Genomic DNA, 23,333 nt, shown 5'->3' with positions numbered 1-23,333 from the left:
GAAAACGGGAGCGCCACCCTGATCCTGTAATACATATACCAGATGTTAATATTCCAGTAGTTCAAGAGGTAAATTTTCTGGGGTTTATTTTTGATCGAAAACTCACCTTCCTTCCTCATGTTCTTCATTTGAGAAATAGGTGTGAGAAATCCCTCAATATTTTGGATGTCCTCTTAACAACATTGTGGGGAGCAGACAGGACATCTTTACTTTGCATTTATCAATCTGTTATACTCTCCCGTATTGATTATGAATGCGAAGTGTATGGAACTGCTCGCTCTAATGTTTTACGACATTTGAACACGATACATCATTCTGCCTTACGGATCTGTTCTGGTGCTTTCCGAACATCACCGGTACATAGTTTGTAACTAAATGTCATTGAATTTGCGTCAAAAACGTTAAGCGCTCAATATATTTTCGTCTTCAGAGTCATTCAAATCGTTCTATATGCCATATAACTGTGCCTATTGGACTCTAGACTATATATAGGGTTCGTCCTTCTAACATTCTTCCTTTCTATGAAAGGACTAAAAGAATGCTTGCTGATTTGAAAATTTCGGATGTACAAATCCGTAAATTAGATTCTATATCAATTCCACCCTGGGGTATCCCAAAGATCTCCCTCCATAATCCTTTTTAACAGTATGATTAAGCAAATACAGCTCCAGTTGTTATCCAAAAGCTCTATTCAAACCATCGTGATAATTTTTCTGCATACATTCCCATCTTTACTGATGGTTCAAAAACAACTGGTCATGTGGGCCGCTCGGTTGTCATTGCTGAAGAAACATTTAGTTGCCGCTTTCAAAGCTCGTGTTCAGTTTTCCCAGCTGAACTAACTGCGATTTTACTCGCCCTTGAGACAGTTTCAAGTTTTACATGGTCGTAAATTTTGCTTACACTCTGACAGTATGAACGCTCTTGTTTCTCTTAATCAACCCCAAAATTCTAAGCATCCTTTGATTTGAGATATACTTCATCTTTTACAAACACTGAATTGCAGGAATATTCAGATTTTATTTTGTTGGATTCCTGGTCACGTCGATATAATTGGAAACGAAATTGCTGATGATGCGGCAAAAGCAGAATCTACTTTATTGCGGCGGCTAATTCCTTATTGTGATATAAAGAAGAGTTATTTCTTGTACATACGCCTACAATGGCAAACATTTTGGGATTTTCAAATCTCAAATAAATTGCATAATATTATACCCAACATAAAACCATGGCCAATTATTCCGGTGCGTGAACTCGATGCCAAATTGACTGCCATTTACACATCATGCAATGTTGATTATACGGTCATCCATATTTTAACCGATTGCCATTCTTTTGATCACCATCGATTACGTTTACTCAAGAACAAAGCAAAACGTTGCTATACGTTACCTCTGTAAAGCCATCCCACTTTATTGTGCAGAAGTATGTCAGAAAACTGGCAATTATAGTGATTGTGTTGCGATTTTCTAAGGAACTGCCCGGTTTTAAATATACTATTTTTTTTTCTACACAAACACAGCTACACTGCAATAATAAGTGTTTGTAAATTTTGCAGACAGACATAGAAAATTAGGTTAAAGAAAATAGTATGGTGGAGGGATTTCACGGTTTCCAGCCGAAAGCATTCAGCGTAGCGCAAAGGTAAAAAGTCGTCTTCAGTGCGCAGGTCTCGCAGTTCAACTGCTTGTCTTCTGTAAAACGCCACTAGGATGCACTCTCTGCTCAAGGGGAAAAAGAGGTGCTACACTATCTATTTTTTTATGGAAATATTTAAACTGGCGATAGTAGTGCTTTTGCCAAGGTGCTGTTAATAATCTTAATTAAAAAGTTCGTGACCTCAGTTATTTTGGCCGGAAATGTTGAGCACAAAGCGCTTCTTGATGAATTATGCAGTGAAACGTTAGAATTTCGTGGTTTAATTTTTTTTCTGAAAAACTGATGTTAATTCTCTATGTATTCCTGTCATATTTCTGGCCCCCCTCAGTTCCTACAGAAACGGTTTTATTTATATATATTCCATTGTGTTCCTGGCACTTTTGCACAGTATTTGCTGCATCTTCTTTACGAGTGCCCTGAGAGCGTTAGAATCCTAGCAATTCTTCTTTTGGACTTTGATGACATATATCTGGCAAAAATGGTAACGTGCCGTGTATTTAATTTCGCAAGACACTTTTATAGCAAGTGATAAGACAGAAACCAGTTTAATGTCTTCCATTTGCATTTATTTATTTTTTTTCATTTGAAGACCTTTTAGTAGTTCTATCTTGTACTGTTTTAGTAGATAATGACAAATCTATGATTTTTACAAAATTTATGATTTGTGTTTTAAATTACGAAACAGTTCTTCAGATGCACGCGTAAAACAAACTTGACGTACTCGCCATCTGTTAATGGTTTTCCTCTTTTTGCAACTTCTAATGATACTGGAAAACTTGCCAGATTTACATTATTGGAAGATTGAACCCAGTTACTTAGCATGGAACTTGACTGTTTTTTTTTGGAGTTCTTCAACAGCTTTTTTTCGTTTGGATACTTACCAGCAAACTGGGTATGTTTTGTAATGAAGTCTTTCCGAATTTGACTTTTTATTGTGTGCGAATTTTTCATGGCAAATGAGACAAGTAAAAAGCCATCTATATTGCACATGAATGCAAACGATTCCGTTCAATCCTGATTAAATTCTCGGTTAACTTCTTCTTTTTTTTATGCCATGCTGGGATGGAGCTGAAAAATGATTTTTTTAAAAAAATTCTTTGCTATCTAAAACGACACACAATTTATTTAACATTATTATTCGTTATTACGATCCTCAGATGTGTAATCCAATTCTGATACCGATTTTTTTATATTATACGCGTACATACACTTTAAGAAGATAATTCGCTTCTAAATCGTATTCTTGAAACAACAAGGGAATCGACACGCAAAAACGGCAAGTGATTAAATTAACACACATGCAATGTAAGGTCGACCAAGTTATCAGAGGATAACTGACAGGCAACTACAGACTTGTTGTGTAGACTCTGTGTGTTGTCTAGACTCTAGATGGTGGTTGTTTGGTTGAGACAGAAATGATAAGCAATTGGCTGAAAGATAAACTTGGTCATGGAATCATTTCTAAAAAAAAAATAATAATAATGGTTAAAATTTCTCATTACGGTCATGTTAAGCGTAGCCATTTGTAATTAACCATTATGTTAATAGAAGCTGTTAAGAATCTATATTTTTAATAACCTAATTTCTTATCTTTTAAAGGGTTTTGATAGGAAATTATTAATTTTTCGTATGGAACTGGAGAGCCGCAACATCACGTATAAACAGCCGCATGCGACTTGCGAGCAGCAGGTTGCCGATCCCTGAATTCGTTGAATCAGCTGCTATTTTTCACTTGAACCAAATAGGAGGAAAAGCATTTTTTTGAATTTTTAAGCAGCTTTTGTGGTACGAAAAACCTTTCTTTAAAATATTTATCCACAACTATCAAATTATAATATTTATTTTATCTTTTATTAATAAGTTTTAAAAAGAACACTAATTTAAATTTGCCATTTCTGGCATAGTTATTTGATTTATAAGATATAAATCTTTGTAATAAAAAAACTGAATACATAATAGTAAGATTGTATCTGAAATTTTGAACATGCTTGGCTTCATATGCTTTTTTTTTTTTTTTTGTTCTCGATGTATAAACTCCTTGTGTGCCGAAAAGTATACCACAAGGCTTATAGATGTAAGTCAGTACACAATTCACAGTAGAATAAATTTCAAATATAAGGACGCAGGCAAAAATGCAAAGAAAGAAGTAAGAAAAATGGGGGGAAACCAATAAATACACAAACAAAAGCAAAATGAAACAAAATTGCTCTCATAATAACAGACACTTACAGTAGATGATGTATTCTGATGATGATTAGATGTGTGCCATAAGTGGCGTTATTCTGGTAAAAGCTATTAAATAAAATTTAAAAATAAAATAGATTTTAAATAGCTATTAAAAGACTAGCTATTCAATTTTTTTCATAATTTTGTGAACTAGAAGCTAAAAACCGCCAAAGGGGAAGAAAAAGAAAAAGTGGAAAGGTCTAAATAGCCCAAGCAGAAGAGTCTACATAATATTGCACAGCATCATTGAAACATAATTTGTAAATAAAAAAAATTTCCGAAAATAGGAAATTTAAATTTAGAAGAATAAAAAAAAATGAAAAATAAAAATTAATAAAAAATTTATATAAATATAAAAGTGAAAAATATAAATAAACAAATTAAAAAAATAAGTAAATGAAAAAATAAACAAACAGAAAAATAAATACATACAATGGCTCAGTCTAAGGTAGGGAGTCCAGGAATCAGGAACAAAAGGCCTGATAGCATTCTTTTTGCATTTTTTTTCCTTGTACTCACTAGATACTGTCCAAAGTGCTTGACAAACCAGGAAAAATTATTGTTCAATTTGGAAAATTCTGTTTTCATTATGATGTAGGAAGACCAAAATATTTTGAGCTTCTAAATTCAATTTGTTGTTTAATAGAATTTGGAAAATATTTAGTTGAGGTTTTATAAATTTTCTCAAATGGTGAAGAATAGGGCAATGGAAAATATAGTGTGGAATGTCATCCTAATCTTTACCACATCTACAACAACAATTTCTCAAACTGAATCTTTTAAGATAATGCTGTCAAAGTCCATGGGTTTTAGTTAATTGGGCTAAATATTTATTGTCAACAAATCTATTTCTTTTTACCTGAGAAAAGATATTGAAAGTAAAGAGGCGCTTTTCAATATTTTCCCACCTTAATTGCCATTCATCGATGAGAATTTTACTAAGACGAGTTTTGATTGTTCTTTCAGATTCCTCAAGGTGATAGTCAATTGCATGTTTAAGTGAAGAAGCTTTGGCAGCCAGATCGGCTAGTTCATTACCTTTGATGCCAATGTGGGCTTTAACCCAGTGTAATGAAATATTACCATCTACCAGATTTTTAACATCTTCTACTGAATTATTTTTGGAGTAGAATGTTTGAAGAGCCTTTAAAACTCTAAGGTACAAAAGATGATATAAAACATTTGAAGAAACATGATCAAATAAAAATATTCAAAATACAAATACAAAATTATATATGCAAATATATGTAGGCAAACACACTAAAGTAAAGTTTAAATAATACGGGGGGGATTATATTAATATATGTACAAAAGGAAATAAAAGATGATTTACTCTGTACAAAGGCAGATAAATGAGGAGGCCAAGCTATATTGTTCTTTAGAAGGCAGTTCCTGAGTTTACGTCTTTCTGGAATAAACTTGGTACATTCAAATATCAAATGCTTGGCATCCCGGACTGCACCACTGGAGCACCAACACGTATCAGTCGGCGACAAATTGAATCGTTTTAAATATGCTTTAAAGTTTCCATGCCCAGTCAGAAACTGGATAAGCTTAAAATTTGACTCAAAGAAGTTAGCCTGTAGGCGTCTCTGTATGGATGGAATAAATTCCTTAGTGAGTTGCGCATTAGTCGATGCTTGATATAAAGTATTCCATTCAGATATAACTTTATCTTTAAAGGCATTCTTTAAATAAGATTTCGGAATGCTCATAGGAATGGAATTAACTAATTTTGCCGCTTCTTTGGCAAGCCATTCGGCGCGTTCATTGCCATAGATTCCTGTATGACCTCTAACAAAAAAAAGGAAACTTGCACACCTCTGCCTTGAAGAAAACTCAAGTTGGATTGTGTTTTAACATTTATTTGGTTTAGGGAATCGATGTTATTTAAGGCATATAAAGATGAGAAGTAATCGCTGGAAATTAAGAACTTTGATTAAAGGTTTTCATTGTCACAAATCCAAGAAACAGCTTGTGCTATTCAAAGCAATTCAGCCTGAAAAACACTGCATTCCTCTCTTCTTCTGAATTGATGAGTTTCAGTTTCAATATAATCTTAGAAAACAACAAATGCAAGCCCAACCTTATTGTTAATTTTACTACCATCTGTAAAACAGACAACAGGAAAGTTGTCTTCGATATTATTGTGATAACTAATTAAATTAAGAGGAAATCTTTCAGAAGGATGAGGAAGTTTAGAAATTTGAAGGAAATCTTCTAGACTCTTATGGGCCAGGTTCTTCGCTGCGTTCTTGAATTCATTACTATAGATTATAAAGATGTCAATAGGTGGAAAGCCTGAGATGGAAAACACAGTTTCATAGGATATCGTTCAACACCCAGAAATAACTTGTAACAGTATTTTCCTTTGAATTTTCCTCAAGACCTGACAATTTATTTTTGTCTTCAGAGCAGGACCCCATACTCGAGAACCGTAACAAATAAACGGTACAATACCTTGTTTGTAGATGAGGGATGGGACATTAGATTTGAAACCAAAACTATTTCTGGCAACTCTACTAAGACGGAACAGAATTTTTTCACATTTATTTGAAACATAAAAAATATGTTGCTTCCAAGAGAATTTACTGTCAAGGACAATTCCAAGATATTTTAATTCCTTCACATAGCAAAGAGGAATTCCATTAACCCATTAAACGCCAAAACTCAAAATCGTTATTTGTTTTCGATGCAAACAATACAAGTTATCATTTTGACCACTTATAATAGTAATTTAATGTAAAAATAAGAAAATTGCACTTATCTTTAAAAATATAGGGTGTTGCGTTGGCGCAACGTCAGCGGAAAAGAAGTACGAATGTTGATCGTTATTACCGAGCACTACGCCACATTTTCTTCAATTTTCAAAAGCTAGACATTGTTGTGAGCTTATTAAAAGGTGTAAAATAGTCAAAACACTTCTTTCAAAACTTTAATTTATTAAAAACTAACAAATGAATGTAGTTGACAAGCTTATTATGTAAGAATAAGGTGATATAGATTTCAAGTATGATATGCTTCACTACAATTGTGGTGTAAAGCAACTTCACAAACATTGCAGCGATAAATAGTTTGGCTGTGGCAATACGTGCAACGTAGTCTTCTACTGTCTGTAGACATAACAATAAAATGTAAAATGTCCTTCGGATATTGGTTTTGTAAAGCTGAATTTGCTCGAACGTCCTTTAGCTGATCTTTTCTTATTTATTGCACTATCCAAGGGCGTCTGTAACAAATAAATCAAAACCTTTCGTCTAAAATCCAACAGTGACGTTTTACTTCCTTCTTCAGAAAATCTTGATATTCTCCAAACATTTGTTAGTGTAACATCGATGAAATTTGAAAATATCGGCCACCACAAATTTTTTTGCCACGGATCCTAATTCTTTTGTTGGAAACAAAATTGTTACACAAATCTACACCACCCATTTTCTGATTATATTCCTCAATGCAGTGAGGTTGGGCTACTAATATTTTCTTCTTCTGATATTTAGAGTATCGAGAAACATTTTTTTAGTTCTTCAATAATTTCTCCAAACGTTGACCCTATTGCCACAACAGAGTTGTCGTTCCACCGAACAGCAAGTATCTTTTTGTTCTCTTCATATCGAAAAAAAAATGATTGAAAATATCTGCACTAGTTTTATCTTCTATGATTTGTTTGATACGATCAGTTGAAGCTTTTTCTTCATTTTTTGGTTGAGGCCTATCAATTGGTTCCTTTCTTGTCCATCGTAATTCTTCCTTTTTCTGTTTTTTGTTTTGCTTTTTAGCAGAACTTTTGGGAAGATCTAACTACTTCTTTACATGGACTTCAACTTCCCCTTCAGTATCTCTAGGTAAAACTTTCTTATCGTTATTTAAAATATTTTCATTAACTTTTTCTTCATCACTGGCATCTGCTGTTTCTGGAGGTACGACAACAATATCGGTCTCATCTGCATCTTCGTCATCGGAATTTTGTTCCAATTTTTTTTTCCAAAGCTTCTTCTATCGTCAGATATATTGTTCTACGCATTTTAAACCACAGAGCATAAAAAAGTTGCTACCAATAAAACGCAAAGTACTGAAATGGAATCTTTCAAGAAGGATAACCGTCTACCCCCTTTCCGCTGACGTTGCGCGAATGCAACACCTGTTTTTACTATACCCTCCTCCCCCACAGAGACACTTGCTTTGTAGAATATACTGACAATGAGTGACCTTGGCTAATGTATTTCACAACCAAACCCTAATTTGTTTTTAATTTTTACTTTTTCTAAGAAAAAATGAGTTTGGAAATTTGAACAAAAAAAAATGCTTAAAGTAAAACACCGATTATTAGGCGTAAAATAATTTATTTAAGTCAATTTTTTCACTGATTTGTTAGTAGTGCTATTCTTTAACATAAAACTGTAATTTATTCAAAAATTTGTTTAATCGTTATTTTTTTATATTTATTTATATTGACCGTTGCGTCAACGCAACACCAGCGGTTAATGGGTTAAGGGTGAGGTTACTTTAACGAACTTGGTTATCTCTCATCTCCAAGACCATTACTTTTGACTTGATGGCATTGAACACTAATTTTTGGTTCTTTGCCCAGTTCAAGAGTAATCTGTGCATGTCTGCTTGTATCGCGAAATGACTTTCCCTGAAAACAAAGAAGCAAGTCATCAGCAAATGCAATCGTTTCACAAGAAGAGAAAGCTGTAATTTTTTCAAATAAATCATTTATAATAATATTCCAGAGAAATGATCCTGAAACAGATCCCTAAGGACACCCTCTTTGTAAACTCCTCTCCTTTGAGGAATGTCCTAAGGAGAAGCTTGCAGTTCTATCCTTCAAGAAGCTAGAAGTGACGGAAAATAAATTGTCAGGGATGTTTGCACCTTTTAATAGATGCATAATAGCAGGCCACCAAGCATTATCAAAAGCACCTTTAATATCCAAGAAAACCAGGATTGTATGAAGGTTTCTCTTTTTTCCTTTTAAAACAAATTTATTAAGGTTCAACAAAGCATCCTCAGTGCACTTTTAAGGCATAAAACCAAACTGATTTTTATTAATTATCTTTGTGCAAACGCCAAGCCAATCTGTTAACAATAAGTCTTTCAAAACATTTACCCAAAGTTGACAGCAAACTGATACACCCTAGGCTTTCTAAATGCGGGATACAGACATCGTTATTTTTGGGAAAGAATAACTCTAGCGTTCTTCCAACAGCGGGAGGAAATCTTGAGACGAAGACATGAATTAAAAACTTTTAAGAAAAGATCGGGTTGCATTTCGTGTAATTTCTTGATAACTTCGTTAGGTATGGAGTCTGGACCAGGAGACTTATTTAATTTTAATTTACTTATAGCAGAATCAATTTCGTGCGTGGTAAAAGGTGGATAATTCGTTACGTTAGTATTTAAAAGAGCGTCGTGCCTTATTTTCTTATGACAATCACCATCATCATTCTCATTATTCTCAGGAAAAGAATGAGAAAGAACAGCATTTATTGTCTCTTCAAATGAATTTGTTACAGTTCCACATGGAAGAGCTATTCCACTGAGTTCAACTCTTTTCTGAAACTTCTGTTTTATTCTAATGGTATAAATTTTTTCCACACATTAGTTTAATTAATTTCATCCAAAAATTTCTTCCATGAACTTATTTTCGAATCCAAAAGTTTTAGATTATATTTATTCCTTAATTCGTGGTATTTATTCTTATAAATATTTTTCAAAGTGACATTTTTACATTTCTGAAACCTCCGTCTTGCAGCATTAACATGCTTTCTTAACATGCAATCGATTTTTGTTGTCCACCAGGGAACACTGTGCAATTTTTTTCTTTTTAATCGGAATGGGCATTTTACAATACTTTTGGATAATGGAAATGAGCTCATCTGTGACATCATGCAGAGTATCTGGATCTTGGGAGGAATAAATGAGATTACCGATACTTGACAGCAAATATTTCGATTTGTTGTAAAAGAGTTTCCAATTCGCTTTTTTAAGATGGAAAGTGCAATGTTCGCCTTTTTTTGGTGGAGGATGTGGATCCAGTATTACTTCAAACTCAATTGATTTGTGGTCAGATAGAGAATCATAAGTAGGCAAGTGCCAACAAGAAAAATCTTCCAGTAAATCCGTTCCAACAACAGTTACATCAATGTAACTAGATCCTTGTGATCCACAAAATGTAGGACCACAGTCTTCATTAATGACAAAGAGATTATGCGTACTAATAAATTCGGTGAGTTTGATTCCTCTAGAGTCGGAAAGGGGACTGAACCATGTTTCAGATTTATCATTAGCATCCATAGACCCGACCAGCTTGTTTATGGGAACGTTGGTGAAGAATCGGTTTATTTTTTGTAAATCAGAATCAATATTCGAGGAGGGTTCGAAGAAGTACGAAACAAATGGATAAGAAATTCTGTTAATATTGATATGCACTGTCACCATATTATAATCTAGATAATTTATATCCAGAAAAGCTGAAATATTTCTATTTCTGACTATAATAGCTGCTTTAATTAGGTCAGAGTTTTGACTGGAGAAACCTCTATATGACGAAGGAAATCCCGGAAGAGTTCCTTTATACGAATGAGGTTCTTGAACCAATGCAATATCAATATTCCGAGATTCCATATTCAAAATAAGCTGCTGTGTAACACAATTTGATTTATGCAGGTTGAGCTGAGGAACACGCAAATGTGTTTGTGAAAGAAAACTATTCATATTGAGTCTGGGATACAGTAAGTTTCTCCATGATGGCATTAGCAGCATCTAGAAAAGGGTTTATGATTCGCATCAACTTTTTTATTTGGGGCTTTTGTCTTTATGCAGTTCACGCAAACCTGTGTAGACTGATTGCATTCACTACTTTTGTGCTCTCCCGCACACTTGAAACAGCAAAAGCCATTTTCACAGTTAGCAGCTTTGTGGTGATAACCAAGGCACTTAAAGCAGCGATTGATAACAAGAGATTCCTCTATTTTGCAAATGTTCCACTTGGCTCTAAGGAAATTCATTCTCAGACACACTTTCCGATATGTTGGATTGACTTCTAAATATTAGAAGTCTTATTTTATATAGAAGGAGAGATGTAGAATTGAATGAAACAGTCGACGCAGTAGTTTTTATTTTATATACCAATCCATTTGTCGAATTCTTTGTTTCCGGATTAGCATGCATAACAATGTCTTATAAATAGTTTCTCTTTTATATAAGGATTTGCTTTCTAAATTTTTTCTTCGTTCTTGAGCTAATAAACACCCCAGAACCAACATAAGTCTCTCGTTATGCTAATGATTTGAGAAAATTAGAGGATGGCCTTTTTTTAGCGTCTACAATGGCACACATTTTCTCTGCCCAAATGGCCACGTCCACTCTGAATTTCTGAAGATACTCTTCCCATCTTGCTTTGCAAATATATTTAAACGGCACAAAGAATATTGAAGAATATTTTATTGTAGAACTTTTTCCACTTTTCTTATGTGCTAACACGAGAATTGTTAGTCCAATCTATAAATGCTATCCTCCTATTATTTTATTATTTTAAACTTTGATGGATTATATATTGTTCGAAGGAAAAATTGTTTTTTTCGATCCATTGCATAATGCACAATTTCCCTGATGATATATGTAGATATGACTTCATTCAAATATTTTATTCTTTGGAAACTCTTCTCTGAGGAGTTCAATTATGCTTATAAGTATTTATGAACACAAAGGACTGAATGTTAAATTTTGAACTAGCATCTTTATATAAAAGTGGCGGCATGATAGTCACGACTTAAACATCATAGCAAAACAAATGTTTTTTTTCCTGTTCTGTCAGCTATAGACTTCAAAACAAGTGCATTTATATACTCATAAAGTATGAAGTACTTTATACAAAATTACGAATGTATGAGAGATGCCTACCTTTCATGCGTGGTAAATTTCAAAAAAGAAATCTTGCCCTTGAAAATGGCCGATCTCTTCCCGAAACAAATATCATGCGACTACATTGAAATTATCACTTTCAACGCTACCGAAAAGATATCTCGTCTTTCAGATACTTCCAATTACACTTTTTCTGTGGGCTAAAATTTGTCTCTTATACCAGTTTAGATTGCCAGTTTAGTATTAGTATAGTAGTTTAGATTTAGTAGTACATTTAGATAATTACTATTAGATTAGTGGTTTAGATTTAGATAATTAGTATTAGATTAGTGGTTTAGATTTAGATAATTAGTATTAGATTAGTGGTTTAGATTTAGATAATTAGTATTAGGTTAGTGGTTCAGATTTAGATAATTAGTGTTAGATTGGTGGTTCAGATTTAGATAATTAGTGTTAGATTGGTGGTTTAGATTGCGTATTAGTCACGTTGAAAGTGTTACAATACTTAATTCTTGAAATGTTTTGATAATTTTGGATTTTGATGCACTTGAATGATGAATAAAATTAGCATCATTGAAGAGAAATTCAGAAACATCAATGAATTTCAAATGATAAATTATTTGAAAATTGCTGAGAATTGCAGGTCAGTTAAAAATGAATATGCGACATTATCTTGAAGGAGAAAGTAGCCAAAGACGATTTCCTTTTATTTAAATATTATTCATGTCATCACTTTGTTATTGCTCCTTGAAGGATATACACAACTTGAAAAATGTAGATGTTGGCTGTTTTTAATTTTAAAATATATATAGACATTATTTGCTTAACGTCGCAACAAACATATATTCCTTAATTAAAACACAATAGGTGAATTTTTTTCTTTATAATTGCATTGATAATGTAAATGAAGTGTAGGATTCGAAATACAAGTAATCAAAAGCGAATGGGGCGAATTGTAAACAACTTCAAAAAAATCGTTGTCCTGGTTAAAACTTATCATTCATTAATAGTCAATACTTTTATTGCTTTAAGAAGTGGTTATATACATTTTGGATTTTGATTTTATCTGGATCATCATGAAAAAAAATATTGTTCAATTTGCTGTCATTACATCAGAAAATATTATTGTTCAAAAAAGATGAATTTCAAATTCATCCTTAGAATATCATCTAGAGAAGCAAAACTTTTGTTTACATATTGTCTGGAATAGATCGTAAAAAAAATCTTCAGAGGTTCCATTTCATGAGATGCGACAACTTGAACGTAATCCGGTTTCTTAGCAATAGGTTGGAAGGAATATATTTCAAGAAATGTCATTGTTGTCTTAGCTGTCACTTTGAATTTGTCGCATCTGTTTCAAAGGACAAGAATAGTCATGGATCTGATGCAAAAATGTCACTCAATTTCTAATTTCGCCTCCATAATCTAGATTCAAAAATTCTCGAATTGCAATCGTGATTCTAATACGGAAATCAATGAAAAACTTGCTATACTTTTCACACTCTTCCTAAAAAGAATTGCAAAAAATTCTAAAAATGGTAAAGTGGATAGCAAGTGCTGGGCTCAAACGATTTTGTTTCCTGCTTTGACTCTACATGTCCAGTTTTGAAAATAAGATCTTGATTTTGAACTACGGTGGTACTCATTTCGCTGTTCTAATCCACTTATTCTCTTTATGCAATTTTTTTATTTCTTGTTTATAACAAAGTTCGGCCTAAAGTAAATACACTGATGAATTGTGTGAGTTTGAGATTTTTCACTTTAGTTAATATAAAATGATTCTACTGCAGAATAATTCTTGAACATAGTTTTTTTCAACACAATATCTTATAAAACGAGTGTATTACGAGTCTTCAAAAACGAATATATATCGAATCATTAGTTACGTTTTGAATCATTTTTACGTTTTACATTGATTACGTCAGGCAATCGCAACATTTTCTTTTCAATCGCAAAGTAAATATTTCTTTACATCTTTGATGACAGGAAAAAAATAACATTTCATTCGAGATCCAGTTGTATGTAACTGGGAAAAACCTCTTGTTTTAAAAGAGGGTTTTTGTCTAAGAAAATTTAAGCCAATCCTCGATGTTATACGAGCCACTACATGCCTTATTTGTGATATGTAGGTCGTATAAAATGAAACTTGGCTGTCTTTTACAGACTTAATTTGCTAATTTTTATTCTTTGGTCTGAATTGATTATTTAAATTCCAAATATTGCCAGTTTCTTTTTCGGATTGTCTTAACAATTCTTTTTCTTAAGTCTTTATTTTTATAATAGGTTGCTACACATTTGGTTCTTTTCCCTGCTGTGTACAAGACAAAGAACTATTTTTAGACATCCTCTTCTATTGCATCAGGACAAACAATTCTCATTAAGAATTTGTAATGGTTTTTCCAATCTACAGAAATTTAAGAAAGATCAGAATAAAAAAAAACATATCTTTGTAAAATGCCTCATGGTAAATAATACATCATTAAAATGAGTTTAAAGAAAATTATCATAAATGAAATGCAAGAATGTATTCTCCCTCCCCATTAATTGTTTCGAGGTATACAGTGAATGTGAATTAATCCAATTATGATAAAGGTATTCAATTTTTACCAACATTCTCGTTAAGAATTTAGATTTTTTTTTTATCAGAATCGGTAGGAGTATTAAAGAAATATCAATACTAGCCTACCTTTCAGTCGTTCCTGCGAGAAGGACTACTTTTTCAATATTGATCAATTCGTAAATGTTTTTTTATAGTACACTCCCTCCAGTAATGCTGAACACTTGCTGGATTAAAGAATTGAATTTAAATCATAATTACTTCACACAGAACATTGATAATGAAAAAAAGTCTTTGTGTTCAAGAGATCGCATTGTTTCTACCTTGTTCATTCTTCGCACTTGAAGCTGCATGTGTGAGCCGACCTCTAACGGATACATTTAATGATAATATAAATTAAAGAGGAAGAGCAGTTTCTCCTGAACAAGTCGATTTTGTTGGATCTATTATGCGAAACAAATAAACTGTATCACAGGAAAATTATTTCTTCTCTTTTTCCTTTGTTTTGCTTTGGTAATGGGAAAATTCACGTCGCATATTTCTTACGTAAATGGAAAAATTATTTTTAAAAATATGAGAATGTCTATTTGTAATTATTTGTTATAAATCTTTGCGTGTATCTTACAAGAAACATATTATAGACATTCTTATAATAATCATTAATCACCTTTTCAAGACAGCCCTTTTCAAATGAAGGGGAGTCATTTTTTCGTTTCATATCGAGTCTCCGCCGTCGTATTTGAAATAAATCGATTTTAGGAATATGATCAAAGATGCTCTGTTGCAACATATTTTTGAATTGGGTTTTGTTTTGGGTTTGAAGATACTTCTGATAATTTCTTGTCTGCCAAGGTGCAAGTTTCCAAGCACATCATCAGTTTGTTTGCTACACAAATTGAAATGCTGGAGACTTAGTTCAATTTCCTACTTTTGAATGTTTCTTCTGTTACTATCAAGGCTATTGCAACACACTAGATACTGCTCTTACATAAAAACTTTTATGTAGAACTAAAAATCTTCTGCATCTAGAATCTGCTCATCAAACTGATTAGTTACTCCCAACAAGCAGTTCGTGAAAGCAAATTTCCATTTCTATCCAGAGTTCTGGTAATTTTAAAATCTCTATCTTCACTACTTTTGGCGAGTTGTTACCAAATGGTAAAACGGATACGGATCGATGCAATTATATTTTACATATCACGATAAAGAACTAAAACCTTTACTTTTAAATGCATTCCAGTGATAAAAACTTTCATACAAATGCCACCGTCACTTTGATGCTTTCTTATTGCAAGATAAACAAGTTTAACAAGTTTGTTCTTGAAAATTAGTTTTGTGAAAGGATTGGTGCTCAAAGCAATTGTTCAACCCAAAAAATGTCCAAGTGATGATATGTTTAAAGAGGGTATTATATCACCGTATAATTTTCTACCTTAAACTACCCCTCAGGGGCTCACCTTCTTTAGGTGAGTACGGGTGTCCCAATCCCGAGGTACCCAGGGATCTTTACTCCCTTTCAGTTCGCTCTCCTCTACGCCTTCTGCTTTCTGCTATGTCTTTCCTTCCCTCGACGGCAAGCGAGGGAGCTCTCCATGAGAAGCTGTCGCCGTTCTGTTTGCTTCTTGCTTCTCATGGACAGCCAAAACCCCACGTGTTGGCCGTGCGTGGCGACCCATTAGAAAGACGGGTGGTGCACTGTGGTCCCCGGTGTATCAATCGGCTGGTACCTAGTCACCTGAGTGGCTAGTTTGCTAGGGATCAAGCAAAGGGGTTACTCCTTGGGCTTGGCGTTAAGGGTGGTCACTGTCCCCGGGGGTAACTCCGAGCGTATAGGTTCCGGCTAGCACCAAGGTAAGTGCCGAGGCTGGGAATGGCCAGAGCCGGTGGCTGCCTTCCCTTGTTGGGCTCCGTGGTGGGCGGTGCCGTCGGGCCTGAATCTTATTTCATATCGTATGGGCTCCCGCAAAAAATCTCCCTTCAGTGGGCAAAAACTACCTAAATCTATTTTTAATCTTGAACAGTTTGATAAATATTTTGTAATAAAAAGAATATCAGAAAAAGAAACTTTCCATAACGTTTCTCCGTTTCTCGTTGAAAAGGCTATCTCTGCAACCATCGGTGAGGTTAAATCTATAAAAAAAATGCGTTCTGGAGATCTATTGATAGAAACTGATTCCAAAAAGCAATCCAACCATCTTTTAAAATTGAAAGCCATTGCACACATACCTGTTTCTGTAAGTCCTCATTCATCTCTGAATTTCTCCAAGGGTGTCATAACCTGCGGAGAACTATTTAATGTTCCCTTAGAAGAGATATCTGCCGAGTTGAAGAAGCAAGGCGTAACTCAAGTCAGCCAAATAAAAATCCGACGTGATGGACAACTTTCCCCAACCAAACATTACATACTCACATTCCACAATCCTAAATTGCCAGAATATATATATGCCGGTTACATCAAACTTCCAGTCAGACAGTATATACCATATCCATTAAGATGCTTCCAGTGCCAGCGCTTTGGCCATTCGAAAGTTAATTGCCGCGGGACACTCACTTGTGCCCGCTGTGCTGAAAAAGGGCATGATAGCCAGCAGTGCACGGCACAAGAAAAGTGCGTGAACTGCGGCGGAGACCATCCCTCTTATTCTAGAACTTGCCCCCGCTGGGAACTGGAGAAACAGGTCACAACTATCAAAATAAAGGAAAATTTAACATACCCCGAAGCCAGACGTAGGATTCTTACTCAGACACCTACTCCTGGTATCAGCTATGCTTCAGTTGCACAAAAAAACTTCTGTACAAACTGCAAATGTGAAAACTGTGTGAAAAAAACAGTTAAATTTAACACTCCCGAAAAAACATCGGATTCAGATTCTGATAAATCTTCTAAAAGTATTCCAGAAATCCATAAAATAGAACCATCGACTTCAAGAAAAGCTCCAAAGAAAAAACTAAAGAACTCGCAAGTATTAAAGCTGGCTAAACGTGGTCTCTCTCAAGTAGATTTCCCAGTAAAACTAAAAAAATCATCCTCACGAAATTCAGTCGCCCTAGGGCTGGCGACGAAAGGTATTGTCCACAAAGATTTAACGTCCATCTTTGGGGACAAAATAAGTAGCCCCGATTTTAAATTGCATCCCTCAGAGGATGAAGATGAACTTGAGATGAGTTGCGAATCTGAGGCAACTCCAACTAAGGCTTTTAATTACTCTCCTTCAAAAAAACGTTCTTAATGGGTACCTTCCTCTCATGGAATTGTCGCGGTCTTCGTTCCAAACTTCAGGATATCAAGTCAATTTTTAACCAGTTTCATCCTATCTGTTTTGGTGTTCAAGAGACCCTCTTGACGCCTACCATTCCCATCAAATTACGCGGATATAGCTGTGTCCGGAAAGATGCAGGCACTGGATCTCATGGTTCTGGGGGTGTCTGCATCTTCACATCAAACCTCTATCCGAGCACACCTCTCAGTTTGCATACCACTCTTCAGGCTGTGGCTGTACAGGTCCATATACGATCTTTGGTCACAGTCTGCTGTATTTATCTTCCGCCTCATGATATCATACGTCAACTGGATCTTGATACCTTAGTGAGACAGCTTCCTAAGCCATTTATTATACTCGGCGATTTCAATGGACATAGTATTCTTTGGGGCTTGGATAGTACAAACTCTCGAGGGCAGCAGATCGAACAGTTTATTGCTAATAACTGTCTCTGTCTGCTCAATAATGATGAGCAAACGTACTTCCATGCGCCCACACGTAGCTTCCATTGTCTTGACCTAGCTATATGCACGCCTGAACTACTACCGTTGTTGAATTTGACAGTTGGGGATGATCTGCACAATAGCGATCACTTTCCCCTAATAATCTCCCACGCTGATAGCGGCGGTGTGACTATTTGTCCTCCGCGTTTCCTATTCCAGCGGGCAGATTGGAATACATTTTCCCAACTAGCAGTTATCAATGAGGCCATGGTCAGTAATGCAGACATTTCGAAAGCCTTACAAAATGTCATTGACACGATAATAAACGCCGCTAACGCTACCATTCCAAAAACTTCCCCACGTCTAAGAAAATTTCGTAGACCGTGGTGGAATGAAGCCTGTCGCGACAGTCATAATAAACAGAAAAAACTCTGGAATCTATTTAGAAGGTACCCGACGACTGAGAACTTGATTGCTTTTAAAAGAGCGAAAGCGCTAGCTCGCCGTATTCGGCGCCGCAGTCAGAGAGAAGCATGGACTAAATTTGTTTCAACCATTACATCCTCTACCTCCAGTAAACTTTTATGGAAGAAGGTAAAAGCTGCTAATGGGATCTATAAAGAAAATTCTATTCCTGTTATAAAAACAGGTAATACGATGTATTCGAGCCCATTGGACATTGCTAACATACTTGGCCAAGCGTTTGCGCAAGTTTCCGCAACCGATTCTTACAGCCCTGATTTTTTGGCAATTAAGAATCGAAAGGAACGGCTACCTTTGCGCTTCAATGCCCGAAGTGCCCTTCCCTATAACTGTGAATTCAGGATGTATGAACTAAACATGGCTTTGTCTCAGGTTCATGATACCTGCCCTGGACCAGATGGAATCACGTATAACATGCTTCGCCATTTGAATACCATTTCCCTTTCCAATCTGTTGATATTATTTAACAGAATATGGACTGAGCAGAAGTACCCTTCACAATGGCGAGAAGCTGTTGTGATTCCTATCTTAAAACCTGGCAAAGAACCATCTGTCCCTCTGAACTACAGGCCGATTGCTCTTACAAATTGCCTTTGTAAGACCTTCGAGCGTATGGTCAACATGCGTCTAATTTTCGAGTTAGAGAAACAAGGATGCATCTCCCCGTTGCAGAGTGGTTTCCGTAGAGGTCGGTCTACTTTTGACAACCTCATACTATTGGAAACCCAAATTCGCAACGCATTTGTTAGGAGGAACCACCATGTTTCAATATTTTTTGACATAGAGAAAGCGTATGACCGTGCCTGGCGCTATGGCATACTTTCCACACTTTTTAATTTAGGTTTTAGAGGTAACTTGCCTATATTCTTACAAAATTTTTTAACACAACGTTCTTTTCGAGTTCGAGTTGGTAACTCTTATTCTAATAATTTTATTCAAGCTGAGGGAGTTCCACAAGGAAGTGTCCTCAGTGTCACACTTTTTATTATTCATCTTAGCCAAATTTTAAATCATTTGCCTTCAACTGTAAATGGAACCCTTTATGTTGACGATCTGCAGATCTCATGCCAAGGTAGTAACATGGCACTAATAGAGCGACAATTGCAAAACGCAGTAAACGGAGTGGTAGCTTGGTGCAATAACAATGGCCACACTATCTCCCCAGAGAAAAGCAGCTGCATTCACTTTTGTCGGAAAAGAAACGTTCACCAGGATCCATGTATTCGAGTTAAGAATATTCAAATTCCTGTGGTGAATGAAGTACGGTTTTTGGGAGTAATTTTCGATCGGAAACTCACCTTCCTTCCGCATATATTATATTTGCGGAAGAAGTGTGAGAAATCATTAAATATTCTAAAAGTTCTCTCAAAAACATCTTGGGGTGCCGATCGAACCTCCCTTCTCCGTATTTATCAGGCAATCATTCTCTCTCGGATAGATTATGGATGTATGGTATATGGTTCCGCCCGCTCATCTGTTTTGCGGCGATTGGATACCATCCATCATTCAGCATTGCGCATTTGCTCTGGTGCGTTCCGGACATCTCCAGTTGAAAGCCTATATATTATATGTCACCAACTACCCCTTTCTTTAAGGCGACAGAAATTGTCTGCCACATTTTATTTTCGAACGAAATCTGTTCCGAAACATCCTTTGAGCGAAATGTCATTGCCAGTAGGTCTTCGTCGACTTTATAATGCCCGCCCTTCTCACATCCTTCCATTTTGTGAGAGAGCCAAATTGCTCCTTCAGGACTCGGACTTTAACACGATTCGTGTTAAAGCTGTTGATGTCTATAGTATCCCACCCTGGGATATCCCACAGTTTTCTTACTTGAATCCTTTCATTGGATTCGATAAATTCTCAACTGCTCCTGTGGTTTTCCAACAGATTTTTTTTCTACCATCGCAATCAGTATTCTTCCTTTCATCCAATTTTCACGGATGGCTCGAAATCAGATGGTCATGTCGGCTGTGGCATAATATTTCCATCTGATACACTGAGCCACCGTCTTCATAATTGTTGCTCTGTTTTTACTGCTGAGTTGGTGGCAATTTTCTGTGCTCTACAGAAAATTTCACCCTCTACTCAGCGTAAATTTATTATCTACACCGATAGTATGAGTGCTTTGGAGACACTTTCGCATTACGACAATCGGACACATCCGATTGCTATTAAAATTTTGTTTACTTTGCGATTGCTGCAGAATGATGGGTTTCAAATAATTTTCTGTTGGATTCCGAGTCATGTCGGCATCTTGGGAAATGAGAGGGCAGACTTGGCTGCTAAATCTGCATCGACATTTTTGTGCATGGCTCTTCCCTTTTGTGATGTCAAAAGGTCCATTGTTCATCACTTCTCTTTTAACTGGCAAAAGTTATGGGATCTGCAGATCGGAAATAAATTGCATTCTGTTAAAACGGACATTGCTTTGTGGCCTGTTCATCCTATACGTGAGATGGATGTCAAATTGACTCGTCTCCGTATAGGGCATACGCGCTTCACCCATAAACATCTCATATTTGGAGAAAATGCGCCTAAGTGCAACAGTTGCAAAGTTTCTTTTACTCTTCATCATGTGTTAATTGAATGTCCTGTTTTTAATTCTTATCGTGCACGTTTTTTTACTTCGGCATCTTTAACATTGCAAGACCTGGTGGGTGAAAAATACCACCCAAATATTTTTAATTTTTTAAAAGCTATAAGTTTTTTCACTTGTATTTAGCTTTTTTTTTCTCCTTTTGTGCTATAAAAGATTAAATGAATTACTTCTGTTTTGCTTTCTAATGAATCATAGTTTCGACTCTATTTGTATTTGTTTCATCTTTTTGCATGTGTTTTTATCTTTACACCGCTGATCTTGTTTTTTAATAAATGAATCTTTTATAAACATTTTTATAATTCTACCATTAGATTGGCGCAGCATGGCCAAGCATGGCTCTTGCGCCATAAAACTCAATCAATCAATCAATCAATCTACCTTAAACTATAAGATGCTAAACCATTTAGTTTTTCTAATTTGAAAATCAAACGTGATTGCATTCATACAAAATTTCTTTTTTGTTGAGTGAAAAATGTGATACTGTTTCTAAATTCATTGATAATAAATTTGGCTCTTGCTCAAAACTTCATGCAAAGATGCATTTTCTGATTATTGTAAAGATTCATTAAACAAAATAAGATTTTTCATATTGCTACTTTTTTTCCTCTGTTCACTCCAAGACGTGATAGATAAAACGTTCTTGGTTGAATATGGTGGTATTTTGAGCATTTTCTTGTCATTGTAAACTTTCATAAATTTTATGGAATTGTTTTAAATATTAGTTTATTTAATTTTCATCCAAAAACTGAAAATGTCTACTTTCTACCATCTCATGGCAGTCATAGAGCATTTTCTACAACAACGTGCATAGAAATGCCACGTGCATGCATTTAAATTTGATGCTTAAATAATATCCGCATTCTTTAAGGTCAAGGGGAAAGGCTGTATTTTCTATCCTTAAGAGTACCTTTTTAGATGGATATTCAGAAACAGATTGCCAAGCCAGGTACAGCTGTGCCGTACTCGAATAAAAATAGAAATTTTCGCCCATCACAAGCAAGAAAAAAATTATCATGGAAACTTCCTATCAACGGCCTGAAAAGACAAACGAAAAAAGTAGGGGTTAGGCTATAAAGGGAGGAATCATCAGATAATTGTAAATTGATTGTTCAGCCAATGTTACTAAAATTAATACTGATACATCATTAGAAAGATTATGTTCCTATTTTCTTATGTTTGAAGCTAAAATTGTATTTTACAAGACATTTTTTTTGTAGAAATGTTTTAGGCAAACATTTTTGAAGCTGTATTCTGAGCTATAATGAATGTACAATACTATAATGAAATATATTCTGGAAAATGAAATGTAAAATACATGTAAGTGTAAAGAGTAATAACGTAAGTGATTGATTATATGTTAATAACTTTTCATACATGGATGTATGCTGTTATAAATATTTCAATATCTAATTATATGTATATATTGTAAATATGTATAAATTGTTCGTAAACAGTTGTATTGTTCGTAAACTAATATTAAATTGTTCGTAAAAAATTGTATTGTATTGTTCGTAAACAATTGTATTGTATTTTTTGTAAATTAATATATATATATTATTCATAAGTTATTGGAATTTCCTAACCTGATTTTTTTATTTGAATATATTTTTCTGAAATAAAAGCCTGTTTGTTATGGAGTTTTCTCTTTATTAGGTATATATATTTTTACTATTTTAAGATGAGCCGTAATTTTGTTGTTCTTTCAACCTTCTATGCATATACTACTTCAATTAATAGTTACTGATTGTTTGGTTTGAAACGGTAATGTATAATTTCTTTTCTAGATTGAATTATCAAAACTTCTTCCTCAAATAATTTGTTAAAGACTGAAATTGAAATTCATATGAAATACATTTCATACCGCTTGCATTTTATGGCTCATTTAATTTATATGTTATTTATAGAATTAAAATTTCTTGAAATAAAGGAAATGTCTAAATTTTAACTAGAAATATTTAAATTCATTATGTTAAAACAAATATTTAAAAAAATGATAATTAATACGGAATTTTTTTAGTTATAATTAAATGAATATTTATAAGAAAATAATTATTTTGAATTTATAAATTTATCAAGATTTATAATTATTTCAAAAAATACTGCAATAAAATAACGATTCATTTAATGAATAAATCAAATTCTTGTCACCTTCTTCCAATACAATCTTTAAATAAATTTTTTTAATCGCAATTAGCTACACTTTCTAAACAATTGATATTACATTTGAAAATAGCAAA

The 23,333-nt window shown here is 34.5% G+C and overlaps 1 protein-coding gene across 1 annotated transcript; it reads right to left on the bottom strand.

Moving 5' to 3' along the window:
* Window positions 1-9,642: 9,642 nt before the first annotated feature.
* LOC129971705 (uncharacterized) lies at window positions 9,643-10,602 on the bottom strand. The gene has a single exon (XM_056085682.1). It carries the CDS (start codon window positions 10,600-10,602, stop codon window positions 9,643-9,645), a length of 960 nt encoding a protein of 319 aa, XP_055941657.1.
* Window positions 10,603-23,333: the final 12,731 nt, after the last annotated feature.

This window comes from Argiope bruennichi, chromosome 6 (genome assembly GCF_947563725.1).
Source record: "Argiope bruennichi chromosome 6, qqArgBrue1.1, whole genome shotgun sequence".
Classification (NCBI taxonomy): domain Eukaryota; kingdom Metazoa; phylum Arthropoda; class Arachnida; order Araneae; family Araneidae; genus Argiope; species Argiope bruennichi.
The sequence above is the reverse complement of the archived record's forward strand: the minus strand, read 5'-3'. Positions and strand labels throughout refer to the sequence as shown.